This window comes from Rhinoderma darwinii, chromosome 7 (genome assembly GCF_050947455.1).
Source record: "Rhinoderma darwinii isolate aRhiDar2 chromosome 7, aRhiDar2.hap1, whole genome shotgun sequence".
Taxonomy (NCBI): domain Eukaryota; kingdom Metazoa; phylum Chordata; class Amphibia; order Anura; family Rhinodermatidae; genus Rhinoderma; species Rhinoderma darwinii.
In genome coordinates this window covers 127,749,311-127,767,375 of record NC_134693.1, presented here as the reverse complement: position 1 = coordinate 127,767,375, position 18,065 = coordinate 127,749,311, and the positions used below count along the sequence as shown (strand labels likewise).

The 18,065-nt window shown below is 42.7% G+C and overlaps 1 protein-coding gene across 7 annotated transcripts in view; it reads left to right on the top strand.

Annotated features, from left to right (window-relative positions):
- The window catches only part of MAGI1 (membrane associated guanylate kinase, WW and PDZ domain containing 1), a 381,212-nt gene that overhangs the window by 287,275 nt on the left and 75,872 nt on the right, over positions 1 to 18,065 (top strand). For 6 of the 7 annotated variants that reach the window (XM_075834000.1, XM_075834001.1, XM_075833998.1 and 3 more), the window contains 3 exons: positions 7,259 to 7,468; positions 11,991 to 12,201; positions 14,116 to 14,198. In XM_075834000.1, the coding sequence (XP_075690115.1) occupies positions 7,259 to 7,468; positions 11,991 to 12,201; positions 14,116 to 14,198 (504 nt within the window). The remainder of the gene's footprint in view (positions 1 to 7,258; positions 7,469 to 11,990; positions 12,202 to 14,115; positions 14,199 to 18,065) is intronic. The other variant, XM_075833999.1, reaches the window with a different exon arrangement.

Sequence of the window (18,065 nt, the reverse complement as noted above, 5' to 3'; positions counted from 1 at the left end):
AAGCCGTGTGAACATACCCTAACAGTTCACCAGTAATTTGAACCATGATATTCCATAGCTTAGTCCCTTATATGCAATCTAGTAAACAGTAGGTAGCCATTTTTTTTATAGGTGGCAATGGGGCTCTTACTTGTTGGGACCCTGTGCAGCTACATAAGTAGCACGTATGTTCGACCCTGGAAAGAATGATGGAAATTTTGAGCTTGGTCTTTGTTTTCAGTAATTTTTATGTCCTTTGAATTCCAGTAGATATTTTTATCGATATCCATTTACCACAATGAATGTACAATCATAATAACTTTTTGAAATTATTTTTTAACAAACTGAAGATATAGTAGATATAATGATGGAATGGGAAGGGAACGTTCTCATAGGTGCTCAATAACCTTTATGGAAATTCTCTAATGATTATACGCTTCTTTGTTGAGGAAAGGGAAGGTTCAGACCCTCGCTGCTCCGGCAGCGCAGTCAGTACAGCGAGCGGGGGGGGGGGGGGGGGGTCGGTCTCGGGGCTAATGTGGATATTATTCTGTTTGTGTTCGTACCCTGTCTTAAACCAATATTAAATTTAAAAACTCAGCTATTTATGGACTGCGACCTGGTAATATAATAAGAACTGAGAAATTGGGTTCCTGGTGGCTCAGTTATATTACTAGTTCCTGGTGATTTAATAGGTCGTAGTCTCATGAATATGTTTTTGTTCCCTATAACTAAGCATTTCATCTGCCCGTAGGTGAGCTTTCCACTGTAATATTGGCTCTAATCGATCCAACAGCCTTTGTTTTATATAAAAAATGTTACTTTCTATTTTACGGATTGACCGTTGGCAGAAACTGAAAATTAGGGAGTACATTTCAATACACTGAGTTGATTTATTATTAAAATATTGCGAAATATTCCCATGGTCATACAAAACATGGTCATTCTAAAGGCACCCCTGCCATTCTAGTTTTTTATTACAGGGTAACTAAACTTTCAAAAAACTTAGTGAATTGTCAGAAGTTTTGATCGGTGGGAGTCTGAGCACTGAGCCAACCACCGATCACTAAAACGAAGCTGCAGAAACGCTCGGGTAAGTGCTGTGCCGCTTCTTTTCTGATCAGCTTTTCTCAGCAATTGGTGTATGAACTCAATAGAAAGTCTTTGAGCCGGTACACCAACAGCTCGGCTTTAAGAGAAAATCAGATCAGAAACTAAGTGGCACAGTGCTCACCCGAGCGCTTCTGCCGTTTTGTTTTAGTGATCGGTGGGGGTCTGAGTGCTCAGACCCTCACCAATCAAAACTTCGGACATGTCAGATGTTTTTTTAAAGTTTTTTTACCCTTTAAAATGTTTCTAGGGGTTCTGTATTATAGCCCCTACAGTTAACAATGATCAGTCTTGTACTTCTGCCGTAATTGCCCCTGTATATGTCTGTGTGTATATCATGCGGTATACTGGTGTTTTTTTATGTTATATTCATCTGTCGTTTTAATAAAAACTAAATATTTTTACCATTGTACTACAAAGTGTAGCTACAAAGGTTTTACTTTGTTACGCTGGTTAAAGGGTTTGCCCTCTTTGGACAATCCCTACTTGTTAGAATGGTTTGTTGACCATAAACTGATCACAAAGTGTCCTCCTGCTGGCACCTGGAACCCTGGCAATAAGTGTTCAAATTCCCTTCAGCGCCACCACAGGAGAAATGAAGCATTACACAGTATCCATTCAAAACAATAGGTTGTCTGAGTAATACAGGACAGGACAGGTCCTCCAGGGCGAGAGACGCTCTTTGTAACCACTCTCTACTCTGACCAAGGATTCTAAACAGAGGACCCTACTCTATTAACACAGAATTCACTGAAGCTAGGTGTAGAAATCTGCTTTGGCTATTACATGGTAGATCAAGAGGGAAACGTGAGCATTTTCATAAGCCTTATGAGGTCCATTGCATCATGTTTCCACAGCTGGGGATTACCCTACGGCAGTTTGTATAAGGCCTAAATGCATAGAAGGAAAGCATCAACCAGCCTCGAGCTTACATAGTATTTTAGGGTCATAATGGGGCTTTTAGAGTAAGTAATTTCGGGACTGCATCTGTTTTCCCATATATATGTTATATCCATTGCTGCTATATTATTATGGTTGCATCTTTTTATATCTTGTTTCTTCCCAATTTGTCCCAGAATTTTACGCTTTACAATTTATACAGGTTTTTTTTAAATTCCAGAAAGCTATTTTTAATGGTTGTTAGGACTTCCATTAGTGTGGTGAGAGTAGGGGCTTATAGATGTGGTGCAGCCTTGTGCATGGACCTTGTAAAGAGGTACACTATACAGAGTCCATATGAGTATGTATTACAGGCATATGGGGCATTGTATTCTCTATAAGCAATGAGGAAGAGCACTTCCATAACACAGAGGCATATGGAGGTACCATATGGGCCCACAGCATGCTATAGGCATTGTATTACGGATCAATGCCACACGGATCCATAATACGGCCATAGGCATGAGGCCCGAAATGTATGTCTAGTGTAATCCTCAGGGCTGTAGATTGTTGCTGTACAGTTATTAGCAATGCTGCTAATGTTTGCAGTGTATCGTAAGCTTACAGCCTTTTATAATGTACCGATAATTATATTTTCACAGCAGCATGTTTAAGCCTTGGGTGGCAGTCCTACTAGAATAACAATAACCCTGAATGTTTGCTTGCCAGTTTTTCCGCTATTTATCTGTGTGTGATATGTCGCGTAATGACCGTGAACAATTTCCCAATTGATTGTTGAGAATTTGAATGATAAAAATAATTGTTTACATTTTTTGATTAATTAGAAATTTTTTTATGGAATGTTTTTTTTTTTTACATTTTTATACACTTTTTGGGGAAGCCGCATTCATACATGCCGCTAGTATTACATGCCGGCCCATTCGAAAGAATAACTGGACCTTGGAATACATGGATGGGCCTGGTACAACAGAGAGTGGGCTGGGTTGACTCTAGGCTCTGGCTCATAGAGGGGTAGTCTCAAGCAGGGGACCCCCCTCTGTGACGTCCCGTCCATATGTTCTAATAGGTCTTAGTGACCAATAATAGAAGAAATCGGGGAGGGGGCAAATACGCAATACGTAGAAAATATTTATTTTTCGGATAAAAGGAAGAGTCACTGATGGTTTATTTATAGCATAGAAGGATTGCCTTGAGGGCATAGAAAATTGTAATTGGATGGTCACTGCTATATGAACTTGTGATTATCAAATACCCAACTGATATTGAAATATATTAAAGTGGGTTCTATTCCTCTAAGTAAATGTTTGGTTTTGGGTATCACAACTGATCCTATAGTCTGTTTTAGGGCTTATGGAGGTGTAGTAAGTGCCGTAGACTTCTGCCGGTGCTGTACTAGAACTCGGAAGTTGTATGGAGCCGTAATACGGTGATGTGCATGAGGCCTTAAAGTGCCCATAGACATTAGATGAACATCGGGCGAACCCGGTGATTTCTGCGTGACTGACTAACCATCTTTTGTGTTTTGTGGTCTCCCGACCCTCCCATGACGGCAGATGTTGGGATTTCAATATGCCCAATCATTTTTTTTCTCACAGGAGATAAGATCTGTTTCCGTCAGTGGCTTACTCCCCTCTGAATATGCCGTATTTCCCATTGAGGACACAGGCACGCTTGGCCAAAACAAGCATGCATGTTTATAGGGAGTTGGGAGAAATGGCAGTCGGCCTAATGAGCATTCGTCCGACCGCTATCTACGGTGTATAGCTAGGTCAGAACGTGTCCATAGATCATCTGTCTAGAACATGTGTGGATGTATGAGTGAGAGTATGTACACAAACCGTACCCCCTTCTCTGCCAAATTGGGTGATGGGGGGGCTGATATAGTTAGAAAAAATTATCTTAATGCTATCCCCCTTTTCTCATGTATTACCACAATATTCTATTTTATGTTCCGTGCAAATTCTTGAAAATCCACCTTGGCAGCAAAATACGAATAAATGTAATTATTGAAAAATTCAGAATTTTTTCAAAAATAGATTTGGATTCCTTTTCCGAATAAGGAAGTTTGTATTGATTGTGGAAGAAGTAAATGCTGACCCCCACCCCCTCTCTACACACACTTTTGTCTGCTCCAGCTGCCATCTCTTGGGTCTCGGGTCTGGTTGCCTGGTTACCAGAGTTTCCTCCAGGCAGCTTCTGAATAGCGAACGTTTGCAAGTTTGTGATGTCTGCAGACAGATTTCTCTACTCCCGTGTACTGGCTTCTAGCAGAACAATCATTTGACAATAAACATCTGCGATGTACATACAGTATTATATATTATCTCTCATATCTACTGCAAACACAGAAGTCGAGATGGTTTAGTCGACTGACCCGGTGGGTTACATTATATGCTCATTAAGGCCTCATGCGCACAACCGTAGCCGTGTGCATGGCCCGTGATTGCAGGCACGGACGGCCGTGGAGTGTCCTCCGGGGGCCACCTGCAATTCACACACCGTGCACGCATTGATTTCAATGAGCCCGGACCGTATAATGACTTGTCCTATCTTTTTGCGGTCCAGTTTTCCGGCCAATGCAAGGACTGTGGAAACCACGGTCGTGTGCATGAGCCCACAGAAATGAATGGGTCCACAATTCACCTGCAGATTTGCGGGTGAATTGCGGACGTAAAAACACATTCGTGTGCATGAGGCCTAAAACCTTCGGCCTTGCAGTACATTTTTGGGTGAAATGACTGCACATTGTAGATATTTATTTTTGAATTCTTGTTTGGAACCATTTTTTATCTATCTATCTATCTATCTATCTATCTATCTATCTATCTATCTATCTATCTATCTATCTATCTATCTATCTATCTATCTATCTATCTATCTATCTATCTATCTCAATAATATCAGACAATTCTTCACCCACAGGAGAAAACAAACAGAACAAAGGAGTATTATAGGCAGGTGTATGTGGGTCCTTGGACAACAAAGTCACAGGGTTTTCCTGGTCTACCCCACCTTCTGCTTGATAAGAATGTTTACCCAGATAGCTACGGGCCCCCAAGTCCAATGGGACTTGGCATCAGCCCAGGTTTGCCTGGTACTGATGGCAGCCCCGGTTGTAGGAGTTCAGTCATAGGTTATAATATAGAGCCATGGATCCCCGGCTTGATCCCATCATCAGTAATCTAAGTTTCGGGGAATGTAGCGTGTGAGATGGCAGGAGCAACGCATGTTGAAAATTTGTTCCTTCTGTTTTCCTCGCAAAATGTGGTTCACCACGCAGACTGAACCTGTGAATGGTCTAAATTTGTCTATACTTGTCCCTAAACACACATTGACCAGCGCTTGATCCAGAGTAGCGTGATGACTTTCTGATGTAGCGTTATTGGACAAATTTAGCTAGTTGACTTTTTGGACAGCTGGACACATGAAGACCTGCTAGTCAAATTGGTGAAGTACTTACATAGAGTCAATACTGATCACCTATTGGCCACAACTGTGGACCTGTCTGTAATGCATGGAATGTAATAGGTTAGTATGAGTTGCACTGTGTAGGCCATTGTATTCTATCATAATCTATCACATCGCTATGGGTTAGAGCTACAATACTACATGGCTAATCCCACTCAGCCAATAGAATTGTTCAAAGTTTCCAATGACGTCTAGGGATTGTGACCGTTATTGAAGATATAAGTGGCAGTAAAGACTTGTCTATGGCCCACAACGGAATTTTCAGGACCATTAGTTCTGATTTTGGTCATATAACTATTCATTAGCATACCCACTTACAATATTATAAAGTCATTAGAATGGTAGTGATGCAAATTGTGATCCATAAGTGCCAGTCTATTACTAGTATTCAGAATATGTGTTGTAAGCAGGTTGGCAATTTCCTGCTCCTACTTGGTCATATTACCACTGAAAATTAGACGACCTAAATACCAAATTTTTAATAATTGTAATAATTTCCGGTTAACTGCTTTGGACTATGTCTTTTTGTTAGAACTCACCCCTTCCCCCAAATAAGTTGATCACAGGGTGATCTGCTGTTAGGAACAGCCATAAACATGTGTTCAATTCTTCTGCAGCGCCACCATAGGTGAAATTAAACATTTCATGGTGCCCATTGATTTTAATGAGCTGTCCCTGTAATACATGTATGTGCTCAGTCCTCCAGAGAGGAAGACACTCTTTGTAGCTACTCTCTGCTCCAGCTAATTAATGGAGGTTATCAATGGGAACCCCTCTGTTATTAACTCAGAATTCCGTAATAGGTTCAATAAAAATGTAGTTTTTTTTAGTACGAAAACTGCGACAGACTCCACTGGCGCCCGAATAACCTCATTGACTTACAATAAGCTCCATCGGTTTCCACAGAGGTTTCCATAATTTTGACGCAAAAATAGGGCAGCATGCAGAACAATTTTTTTGACAGAAATTCAGACAAAGGCTCCTAATGGAGCTTCCAATTTAGATGTGAACAAAGACCTAATAAGAGTTGCATAAAATAACTTAAACAATTATAACCTATAAATTAAAATCTGCTTATTTATAAAAGATAGTTCTGTTTTTATTCTTTATTAAACCGCACAATATATTCAAAATGCTGCAATTTCTATCATCACCACAAAACCACAGCTCCCAAATTTCCAACTTTTAAACTTTTTCTTAACAATATTTTTGTAAAATCATCCGCAAAACCCCCAAAAAAGTTGTTAAATAAATAAAAAGTTTGGTGAAGTGACCTGTAGTGTGGCATCTATCTCTCTCTCTCTTCCCAGTGATTAATCCTGGGCCTACAGGGCCCTTTACCACATTTGTGAACAAGAAGAAAAAAAAAATCTCCTTCCATGGTAAAAGAAATGAGAGCAGCTTGATAATATGGGTCATTCCTCCCTTTCTTCGGTTCTCAGGGTGAAAGGGGTAATGAATTTTATATTTTCTGTCGGGTACACTCTAAATCTGACATCACATTGTACAAAAGCACACTTGGACCACGATTGCTAATTGAAATTCGCAGCGAGATGAAGTTTTGCTATTCAGCCCAGCTGCCTTTTGTTTTAAATCTTTGCAATGAATGATCTTCAACAATGCTCTCCTCAATTCTCCCAGTAAATGCAACTCAAGTAACCCGGGAGGAACAAAGAATCCCTCTTGCCTATGCCTAGAAATGTAGTAGTTGCCGATTATTCTCCCCCCTCCCCTCCCCCACACTGTGAAAGAAGGGGGTACATAAATAACTTAATATTGTATTTTATTTCTTGTTGCCAAGGTAACTATTATGGGACACCGAAACCTCCGATCCAGCCCGTTGATGGGAAAGTGACTTCCGGTGATGCATTGCAAAACCCTTTCTCCGGCGCTAAGCAGTCGACCCCTAAACGGACAAAGTCTTACAATGATATGCAAAATGCTGGCATAGTGCATACCGAAAATTACGAATATGACGATGAGGCTCCTGAAATGAACAGTAGTTTTACAGGTAAAATCACCTACAGTCACGTGTCCCTGATCAAGACTCATACAGTATCAAATTCACCAATGCTGGAATTCACCAATTAAAAAAATTGAATATTATTATTTTTACTGTAGGTTTAGCTAGGCTGGGAACGCCAGGCCCATATTCTTCGAGACGCTTAACATTTTCCCACCATTTCTCATTTTGGTTGTACAGTGCAATAATCCAAATTTAAAGGGGACATCCACTTAAAATGATCTTCAAGGCCATAGGCTCTTTTGATAAGCACCACCCCTTTAAGGGGAAGTCCAGTCAAAATGATCTTTTGAGATATCATAGATATATGTAAGACACATTGGTGAAGTCTGTGATCTCGGATCACCACTATTTTTTGGAACAAAGGGCCGTATTGAGTTATCAACCCCCTTTGATTTCTGTCACTGGAAATATAACCAAAATAGTCTTCTTAAAAAACTTTGGGTCAGTAATGGAAATTTTTGAGCAGTGACAAAGAGGTTTCAGCAACTATAGGGCTTTTTCCTTCTAGTAATCATTGGTGGTCTGAGATCACACACATCACCAATGTCATCTTCTCACATATTTCTATGGCATAGCAGAACATCATTTTGACTAGACTTCCCCTTTAAGGGGTGGTGCTTATTAAAAGCGGCCGTGGTCTTGATCAAAGGTTAAAGAGGCTCTGTCACCAGATTATAAATGCTCTATCTCCTACATAATGTGATTGGCGCTGTAATGTAGATAACAGCAGTGGTTTTTATTTTGAAAAACGATCATTTTTGAGCAAGTTATGAGCTAGTTTAGATTTATGCTAAAGAGTTTCTCAATGGACAACTGGGCGTGTTTTTACTTTTTACCAACTGGGTGTTGTACAGAGGAGTGTATGAGGCTGACCAATCAGTGACTAATCAGCGTCATACACTTCTCATTGTTCCAGCCCAGCATTATCCACAGCACAGTGTGATTGTGCAGTGAAAGAAGCTCGGCTGGAATAATGAAAAGTGTATGATGCTGATTAGTCGCTGATTGGTCAGCCTCATACACTTCTCTGTACAACACCCAGTTGGTAAAAAGTAAAAACACACCCAGTTATCCATTGAGAAATTCATTAGCATAAATCTAAACTAGCTCATAACTTGCTCAAAAATGATCATTTTTCAAAATAAAAACCACTGTTGTTATCTACATTACAGCGCTGATCACATTATGTAGGAGATAGAGCATTTATAATCTGGTGACAGAGCCTCTTTAAAACAAAAACAAAACTCCTCCTCAAAGTGAATGTGCACCTTTTAACACTATATGTTGTTTTTAAGTCCAACATTCTGTACTGATCAATTTCTTGCGTCATTATAGCGCTTAGAGCGCCATTTTTTCTGATTTATAGAGCTCCAAATTCTTTGCATAGTCATATAGTTAAATGATAAAGTTCAGCCACCACTAGAGGGAGCTTAGAGCTAGCTGCATACTGTGGTGTTATTGAATTCCATGTATAATCCATATGCAGTAAGCTCCCCCTAGTGGTGGCAGAATTGTATAATTTAACTCCATGTCTATGCAGGGGATTTGAAGCTCTGGCCGTTATAAAGACATGTTAAGAAATTAATCAGCACAGAACTTTGGACCTTTCAACATGAAACAAACAAAATGGTATTTAAAGGTTTTTTTTTTCCCCAAAAAAACACATGTGTCCCCTATCCACAGGATAGGGAATACATGTTTGATCGCTGGAGGTCCGACCGCTTGGACCCCAGCGATGAGAAGAACGGAGACCAAAAGTCCCCCGAAGTGCTACATGAGAATGGAGCACAGGTTTGCATGCTTGGCCAGCACTTCATTCGTTTCTACGGGACTACCGAGACCGATGTCTCCGGCAGCTCCATAGAAATGAATGAAGCGCTAGCACTTCGGGGGTCTTTCGGTCCCCATTCTCCTCATCGCTAGGGATCCCAACGGTCGGACCCCCATAGATCACACATGTATCCCCTATCTTGTGGATAGGGGTTACATGTGTTTTGTGGGAAAACCCCTTTAAAGTTTAATATTAACTTTAAGGGCATGTGCACATCAAGGTTATTCCTATGTTTTTGTTAATGTAGCTCAGAGACCAAGAATATGGAGACACGTAAATACCAACTTCTGTTCTGTCAACTTGCAGTTTCCCGGGTTTTGCTAGTGATGGATGTAGATTTGTACAATATGGGAGTATTTGTTGCCATCACACATACAGAGTGTTAACATTGATCATTACGTTGCGTGCTATTTAGCATTTCTGATGTGTAGAAATGCAGATGTCAGTAAATAGTGATACATTAACACATTGTAACAAAAAAAAATAATAATCCTAAACCTGTGATGTTTATTGTCTATTGGCTCCAAAACCCTCCCAAGAGGAATGATTTAGACCATTGTGAGACCTCAACACTGATCTCTTGTACCGCACAACTATTCTCTATAGTAAACAAAAGAGCGGTCGTCTTCCAATTGTTCCACCGAAACTATGAAGTGAGTCTCTGCCCCAGAGAACAATATGGTGGAAATGTGAGCGGAGAGGCAGGCGACTTCTATTATTTACTGCATATAACCTATATCTCTGCAGACCTAGGAAACCGATGGCTTTTTTGCCCTTTAAAGAGGCTCTGTCACCAGATTATAAGTGCCATATCTCCTACATAATCTGATCGGCGCTGTAATGTAGATAACAGTGGTTTTTATTTTGAAAAACGATCATTTTTGAGCAAGTTATGAGCAATTTTAGATTTATGCTAATGACTTGCTTAATGACCAACTGGGCGTGTTTTTACTTTTTACCAACTGGACGTTGTACAGAGGAGTGTATGAGGCTGACCAATCAGTGACCAATCAGCGTCATACACTTCGCATTGTTCCAGCCCATCTTCTTTCACTGCACAATCACACTGTAACAATGGGCTGGAACAGTGAGAAGTGTATGATGCTGATTGGTCACTGATTGGTCAGCGTCATACACTCTTCTGTACAACACCCAGTTGGTCAAAAGTAAAAACACGCCCAGTTGGTCATTAAGAAAGGGATTAGCATAAATCTAAAATTGCTCATAACTTGCTAAAAAAATGATCGTTTTTCAAAATAAAAACCACTGCTGTTATCTACATTACAGCGCCGATCAGATTATGTAGGAGATAGGGCACTTATAATGTGGTGACAGAGACTCTTTAAGATAACCTGTCGCCCATGTGAGCATGGGGTGTACGTGGGATTTTCTAGAAAATTTTAAGGGTTACCTTGAGGTTTCCAGTCTGTGATTGTAAACAAGGGTGTTTTCATGCACTGACAGCAATCTAATATCTTGAAAATTGTTAAGACTATAAGCACAAAGTATGTTAGAAAGTAGTAGGACTTTACATCGATACACTAATCAAAGGGGTATTCCCATCTAAGGGCCAGTTCACACCTGCGTTTTGGTGTTTGTGTTACTCTTCTACTTCAGAGGAACAGCACAACGAAAATTCCAGAAGCGCCGGTTACGTTGTATGACAAACACAATTCGCAATTGGCGGAACCCATTGACTTTAATCAGTTGCGTCGGGTTTCCGTCATGGTGTCTGTGGTTTTACCCAAAAACAACAACATGGCATGCTGCATTATTGTTTCCGGTATTTTTGGACGGATCTGTGATGGAGGTCCCTAACGGAGCCTCCAATTCAGATGTGTAAAGGCCCTTATCTACAAAATATGCCATAAATGTCTGAAAGATGTGAGTTCCGTATCTGGAGCCAGCACCTGTCTACAAAATGGGAGTTCCCGATCACCGTCCTTCCTGGTGTGGTGGCTTCTGCATCTGGGCGGAAAGGTAACGGAGAGGTGGCCAGGAATCCTGGAAACAGCCGAGCTGGCTGTGCTTCTTTTCACTTCTATAAGAGTTACCCAAATATCTTAAGTTGTGTTCAGGTGTGGGAACGTTCACACAACGATAGCAATGTCCATTGAGTTTGAGCTGGCACAGTCGTGTATAATAATCCCGGGCATTATTTTTTAATAAAGCGAATGTTCAGCAAGACCGAGCTGGCACAAGACTAGAGGTTAAGCAATTAAAATTTTTGTCATGCAACTTTTTTTTTTGTTGGATGCCCCATGACGACATTTAAATAGAGGCTTTTGTGCACCTGTATGGCACAGTTTGCTCACTCCATCTGAATAGGTTTCATTATGAGATTGTTAATCCAAAGGAATCCACTTCAGAGTTTTGGTTTCAGGGGCTTCTTTTCTCCCACAATCGTAACAGGGTTTGGAGGTGGTGGATGTCGCAGCTGTGCACTGTGTCGGAAAATGATGATGTACTGTGTCAATGTTGTAGTAATCTCCCCTTACGACTCGGTGTAGAAGTAGTTCACATGTATGTGTTACTCCGGTCTGACTCTACAAACAAACTTGTCTCAATGAAAAGCTCAGTCCTAGGATGACCTCATGCTTTGATTTTATTTATTTTTTAATATGTGTGCTCTCCACGGACCATGCTGAATCCTCACCTTTCTTCTTATAATGGCAGCAGACTCTAGTGAACAAGACGAAAACCCAGCCTACAACACACAAGAACCAGCCGCACCACTCGCTCGAATCCTTCCTAGTTTTCCCAGCATCACGGAAGCATCTCAGAAGTTGCCTCAATACCTACCTCCAGCTGACGAGGAACGCCTTGGACCTCTGCCTGAAAACTGGGAGATGGCCTACACAGAGAATGGTGAAGTCTATTTTATAGAGTAAGTATAATCTTTCTTGTCCTATTTATGCCGTTTCTGCCCAGTGGGTTCCTTAGGCCCTCTCGATGTTTTTGATTTATTTTATTGCATTCCTTGTTGTTCTCATTGCACACACCAGTGATATCATTCATAAGGTCTAAGAGATTATTTGTGATACAATTCCTAGGAAATAGACCCTAGTGGCAAGTAATTGCCCCCAAGTCACTCTCAAAAAGGGTTGTCTTTGTATCTGGGACCAAATATTGGGTCTGGGTTCACCAAAAGGTCTTCAAGTACTCTGGTGGATCAGTCAAACTCTTTGTTGATGGGTGACAACCCTGTGGGAATGGTAATGGTGACAATACTGGCTGTCACCCATTGTTTTCCAAAAACAGGTATAGCTAGACTTGACCAAGGATAACTCGAGGACTTGTATCTCCTTTTTTTCCTGTATAAAAGTATACAAACCGGGGGGTGGACTAACCATACGGATATTATCCGAGGGCCCATAGCTACAGGGGGATCTAAAGCATCTTGGCAAGTTGAAGCAATCCTTAACGGGGGAAATGTCAGAAGTTTTGATTAGTGGGGGTCTGAGCACGGCGACCCCCACCAATCGCTAAAACGAAACGGCAGAAGTGCTCGTGTGAGCGCTCAGCCGCTTCGTTGCTGTTCGGCTTTTTCCCGGAAATCAATGTATCGGAGTACGGGCTCAATAGAAAGTCTATGAGCGTACTCTGATACATCAGCTTTCCAAAAAAAGCCGTAGAGGAACGAAGCCGCTGAGCGCGCACACGAGTGCTTCTGCCGCTCGTGTGTGGGGGTCTCAATGCTCGGACCCCCACCAATCAAAACTTCTGACATGTCAAGTGTTCCTCCATTGCAATTTATTAATCCAATGTGCATCATAGCTATGGTGGTTGGTAATGGCCCTAAAACCTTTAAGACTCAGGGGCCCAGATCAGTCTCCCTCCCCCGATACAATCCCTTTAACCATTCACTGCAAAAATCCTACGGATTCTGCATATGTTTCCCCATGACTACTTCGCTGCTCCGTCAAGTCCGCAGCCTGTTGCCGCTCGCTCCTGATGGACATGCACTCTAAATCGGCTTGAAAGCTTCCAGTGTTAATATTTCAGTGCGTGATTTGCTCACGGTTTGCAGATTTCGCTCTGCAGTGTTTGTCTCCTCATTCCGCATTTGTGCTAATCAAAAAATGATGCAGAACCTCAACGAAAATCTGAAGATCCGCAGATCCGGCTAGTGCATGAAGTGGTATGTAGTCAAACTGGCCATCTGACAATATATTGTGTCTCAGAAGGAGATATTAATTCCTCACACACAGCAAACCAGTCATCTGTGCAGTGCAAATACTGTTTGGTGAAGCAGGAAGCTGAGCAAATCCCTTAACAACTGCACGCAGTGGGGGAGGGTGGAATTGGGAATACTGTGTTTATGGTGTTAATGTGTAGATTTGCGATACCCGGCGCCCTCTGTCTATCTTTTTGTTGTACTGCACTCGCACTAATCACTACTGTATATCAATCCTCTATGATCTCTGAGAGCAAGCCGTTGTTTTATTAGTTGTTTTTATAATTTTTTTTTTGCATTGGGTGTGCACTTACTGGTTTAAGCAAAGCAATTCGAAATCTGTGTATAGAGAAAACATATTCCCACCAGCCTAATGTAGCCCAGTATCCCCAGGATGACGGTAGGATGTTGTCTGGGGAAACTAGGATTATTTTTCTATCCGTTTTGTTTCCACCTGAGAAAAGTGGTGCCAGATTTGTTTGGGAGCCGCTTATCCTCTTGCTATTTGCCGTCTTCCAAGTTCTATAGCCTCATTAAGATTTTGGATGAAATATGTTTGTGTTTTTAGCATAATTTTTTTAATTTGAAATAAAAGGATATTTTCTTTTTCTTTATCTCGATTAGCCACAACACTAAAACAACGTCTTGGTTAGACCCACGGTGCCTGAACAAACAGCAGAAGCCTCTAGAAGAATGTGAAGATGATGGTAAGGAGATATGAAAAGAGAAGATTATCATAAAGTCATGATATTGGGAATCCTTGTTCTCTGGGTAGTAAAATATGGCCGAGCGCTATGTGGGATTAATAGATGGTCACTATGTGTTTGGAGCTTTATGATGTGAAGTTAATGATTATTTAAAGAGGCTCTGTCACCAGATTTTGCAACCCCTATCTGCTATTGCAGCAGATAGGCGCTGCAATGTAGATTACAGTAACGTTTTTATTTTTAAAAAACGAGCATTTTTGGCCAAGTTATGACCATTTTTGTAGTTATGCAAATGAGCCTTGCAAAAGTCTAAGTGGGTGTGTTTAAAAGTAAAAGTCCAAGTGGGCGTGTATTATGTGCGTACATCGGGGCGTTTTTAATACTTTTACTAGCTGGGCGCTCTGAAGAGAAGTAACATCCTCTTCTCTTCAGAACGCCCAGCTTTTGCAGGTAAGTCGATCTTACCTGCAAACGCTGATGCTGCTGCAGAATCAACTGTAGCCTCTGGTGCCGATGTGGCCGTCACGATGCAGGACCTGTGAGTGACATCACAGATCTGCACTGTCAGAAGCTGGGCGTTCTGAAGAGAAGAGGATGTTACTTCTCTTCACAGCGCCCAGCTAGTGAAAGTATTAAAAACGCCCCGATGTACGCACATAATACACACCCACTTGGACTTTTACTTTTAAACACGCCCACTTGGACTTTTGCAAGCCTCATTTGCATAACTACAAAAATGGTCATAGCTTGGCCAAAAATGCTCGTTTTTAAAAAATAAAAACGTTACTGTAATCTACATTGCAGCGCCTATCTGCTGCAATAGCAGATAGGGGTTGCAAAATCTGGTGACAGAGCCTCTTTAAGAATGGATTCATTATAATAAAAATAAAAAAAAACCAAGATTTAGATCATTTGTGCAATCCATAGTAATGTATAGGTGATTTATTATTATTATGCCTTTTAAGTGAAGCCCCACCTTTGATTTACATTGGATATATAATCAGCCAATGTAAAATGTATCCCCTTTGTTCTATATCTTCATGTACTTTTTTTGGTGTTTGCGCTTACTTTTCAGTTCGGTTTTTACTGTTGTAGTATAGAAAAAAAATTGTTGCTTGGAATTCGTGATCAAGCAGGCTAGCTTCTGTTGACAGATCTTATTACTGCTTTTTTTGGGGGTTTCGTAATGGCTTCTGTTAGTACTAAGGATAACTCGGCTTATTCACACATGGGTATTTAATTCTAATTAACACATTAAGTGTTCTGATTATCATATACTGTATATACCTAATAGGTGCATTAAGTAATAAAACTAACAGATCCATCAACAGAAGCTTGTTGATTGTTTTAAGGTAGCAACAATGTATTTTTTGTTTCCACTTGACATTTAGGCGGGATTCACACGACAGGGTTTCCCGGCCGGGGGCCGGCCGTTCATAAATCGGCCGGCACCCGGCTGCATTAGGAATAATAGACCCCTAATGGGGCTATTCACACGACCGATTTTTTGACGGCCGGGAAAACCGGCCGTCAAAAAATAGGACATGCTCTATTTTCGGCCGGGTGCCCGGCCGCCCGGCTCCCATAGAAGTCTATGGGGCCGGGTAATACCCGGCCATCACCGGAATGTGTCCCGAGTGATGGCCGGGTCTACCGTCGCTCGCGCACTCTCTCTCCTCCTCCTCACAGTGCAGAGTGCATGTGAGGAGGAGGAGGAGGGTCTTTTATTGCTCGCTGTAGGAGTCGGAATCCCCAATCCCCGGCCGGGGATTGGGGATTCCGCTACAGGAGAAGTGCGTGACTACACTGTCCAGATATGAACACAGCGAAGTCACTCACTTCTGCAGCGGAATCCCCGACTCTATGGCCGGGGATGCCGCTACAGGAGAAGTGAGTGACTACACTGTCCATATATGGACACAGCAAAGTCACGCACTTCTGCAGCGGAATCCCCGACTCTATGGCCCGGGATGCCGCTACAGGAGAAGTGCATGACTACACTGTCCATATATGGACACAGCAAAGTCACGTACTTCTGCAGCGGAATCCCCGACTCTATGGCTGGGGAAGCCGCAACAGGAGAAGTGCATGACTACACTGTCCATATATGGACACAGCAAAGTCACGTACTTCTGCAGCAGAATCCCCGACTCTATGGCCCGGGGATGCCGCTACAGGAGAAGTGCATGACTACACTGTCCATATATGGACACAGCGAAGTCACGCACTTCTGCAGCGGAATCCCCGACTCTATGGCCGGGGATGCCGCTACAGGAGAAGTGAGTGACTACACTGTCCATATATGGACACAGTGACGTCACTCACTTCTGAAGCGGAATTCCCGACCTGTGGCAGGGAATTCCTCTTCAGGAGAAGTCAGTGACTACACTGTCCATATATGGACATTAAAGTCAGTGACTTCTCCTGGAAGGGGGGGGGGGATGGGTGTAACCTACAGGGGGCTGTGTGGGATCACCTACAGGGGGCTGGGTGGCATTACCTACAGGGGGCTGGGTGGCATTACCTACAGGGGGCTGGGTGGAATCACCTACAGGGGGCTGGGTGGCATCACCTACAGGGGGCTGGGTGGCATCACCTACAGGGGGCTGTGTGGCATCACCTACAGGGGGCTGGGTGGCATCACCTACAGGGGGCTGGGTGGCATCACCTACAGGGGGCTGGGTGGCATTACCTACAGGGGCTGGGTGGCATTACCTACAGGGGGCTGGGTGGCATTACCTACAGGGGGCTGGGTGGCATCACCTACAGGGGGCAGGGTGGCATCACCTACAGGGGGCAGGGTGGGTGGCATCACCTACAGGGGGCTGGTGGGTGGCATTACCTACAGGGGGCTGGGTGGCATTACTTACAGGGGGCTGGGTGGCATTACCTACAGGGGGCTGGGTGGCATCACCTACAGGGGGCTGGGTGGCATCACCTACAGGGGGCTGGGTGGCATCACCTACAGGGGGCTGGGTGGCATCACCTACAGGGGGCTGGGTGGCATTACCTACAGGGGGCTGTGTGACATCACCAACAGGGGGCTGGGTGGCATTACCTACCAGGGGGGCTGTGGCATTATCTACAAAGGGCTGTGTGTGGCAACAAATTTAAATGAAATTCATCCGATTTTAAAACGGACAGGGAAAAAAACGGATGCAAATCGGGTCCAAATCGGCCGGTAAAAACGGCAACTCGGCCCGGAGCGGAATCGGAACGGATGCAAATCGGATGCAAACCGGCCGGGAAAATCGGCCAAAAACGGCCGATTTTCCCGGCCGGCACTCGGACCCTGTCGTGTGAATGAGGCCTTAGTCTTTTATATTTATTACTCCAGCAGTTTGCAAATTTGTGTGTTGGAAATTTTCTTAGATTTAAATTGGCGTTTCACGTATTTTTAGTGGGGTTAGATTATATCCTTTTAGTTGTCTACGATCTGGTTTAATAGTAGGAACACGGAGACCGACAGTTCATAATGCCAGCACAGGAAAGACTGGAAACGTTCCTAAAGAAAAAATTGGGGGAATGTTTCCCTTTGTTGGGATTAATTTGCGTTTTTGGAAAAATAATAGACCACAAAATGAATCTTCCGAACGCTAGTGTGAAAGCAGCCATCGCAATGTTAGGCTACATTCACACGAGTGTAGCTAATTTCGGATGAAAAACTGCAGTTTTTCACGTCGAAGGTGCACCCGCGCAGGGCGCGTTGTCACGGATCCCCCATAAACTAGAGTCTATGGTGGGATGCATGACACGAAGTAAAATAGGACATGTCCTATTTTTTCACAGACCCTTCACAAGCTCAGTTGAAATAACGGTCGTGTGAACTCCCCATTGAAATACATGAGTCCATGTGACGGTCGTTGA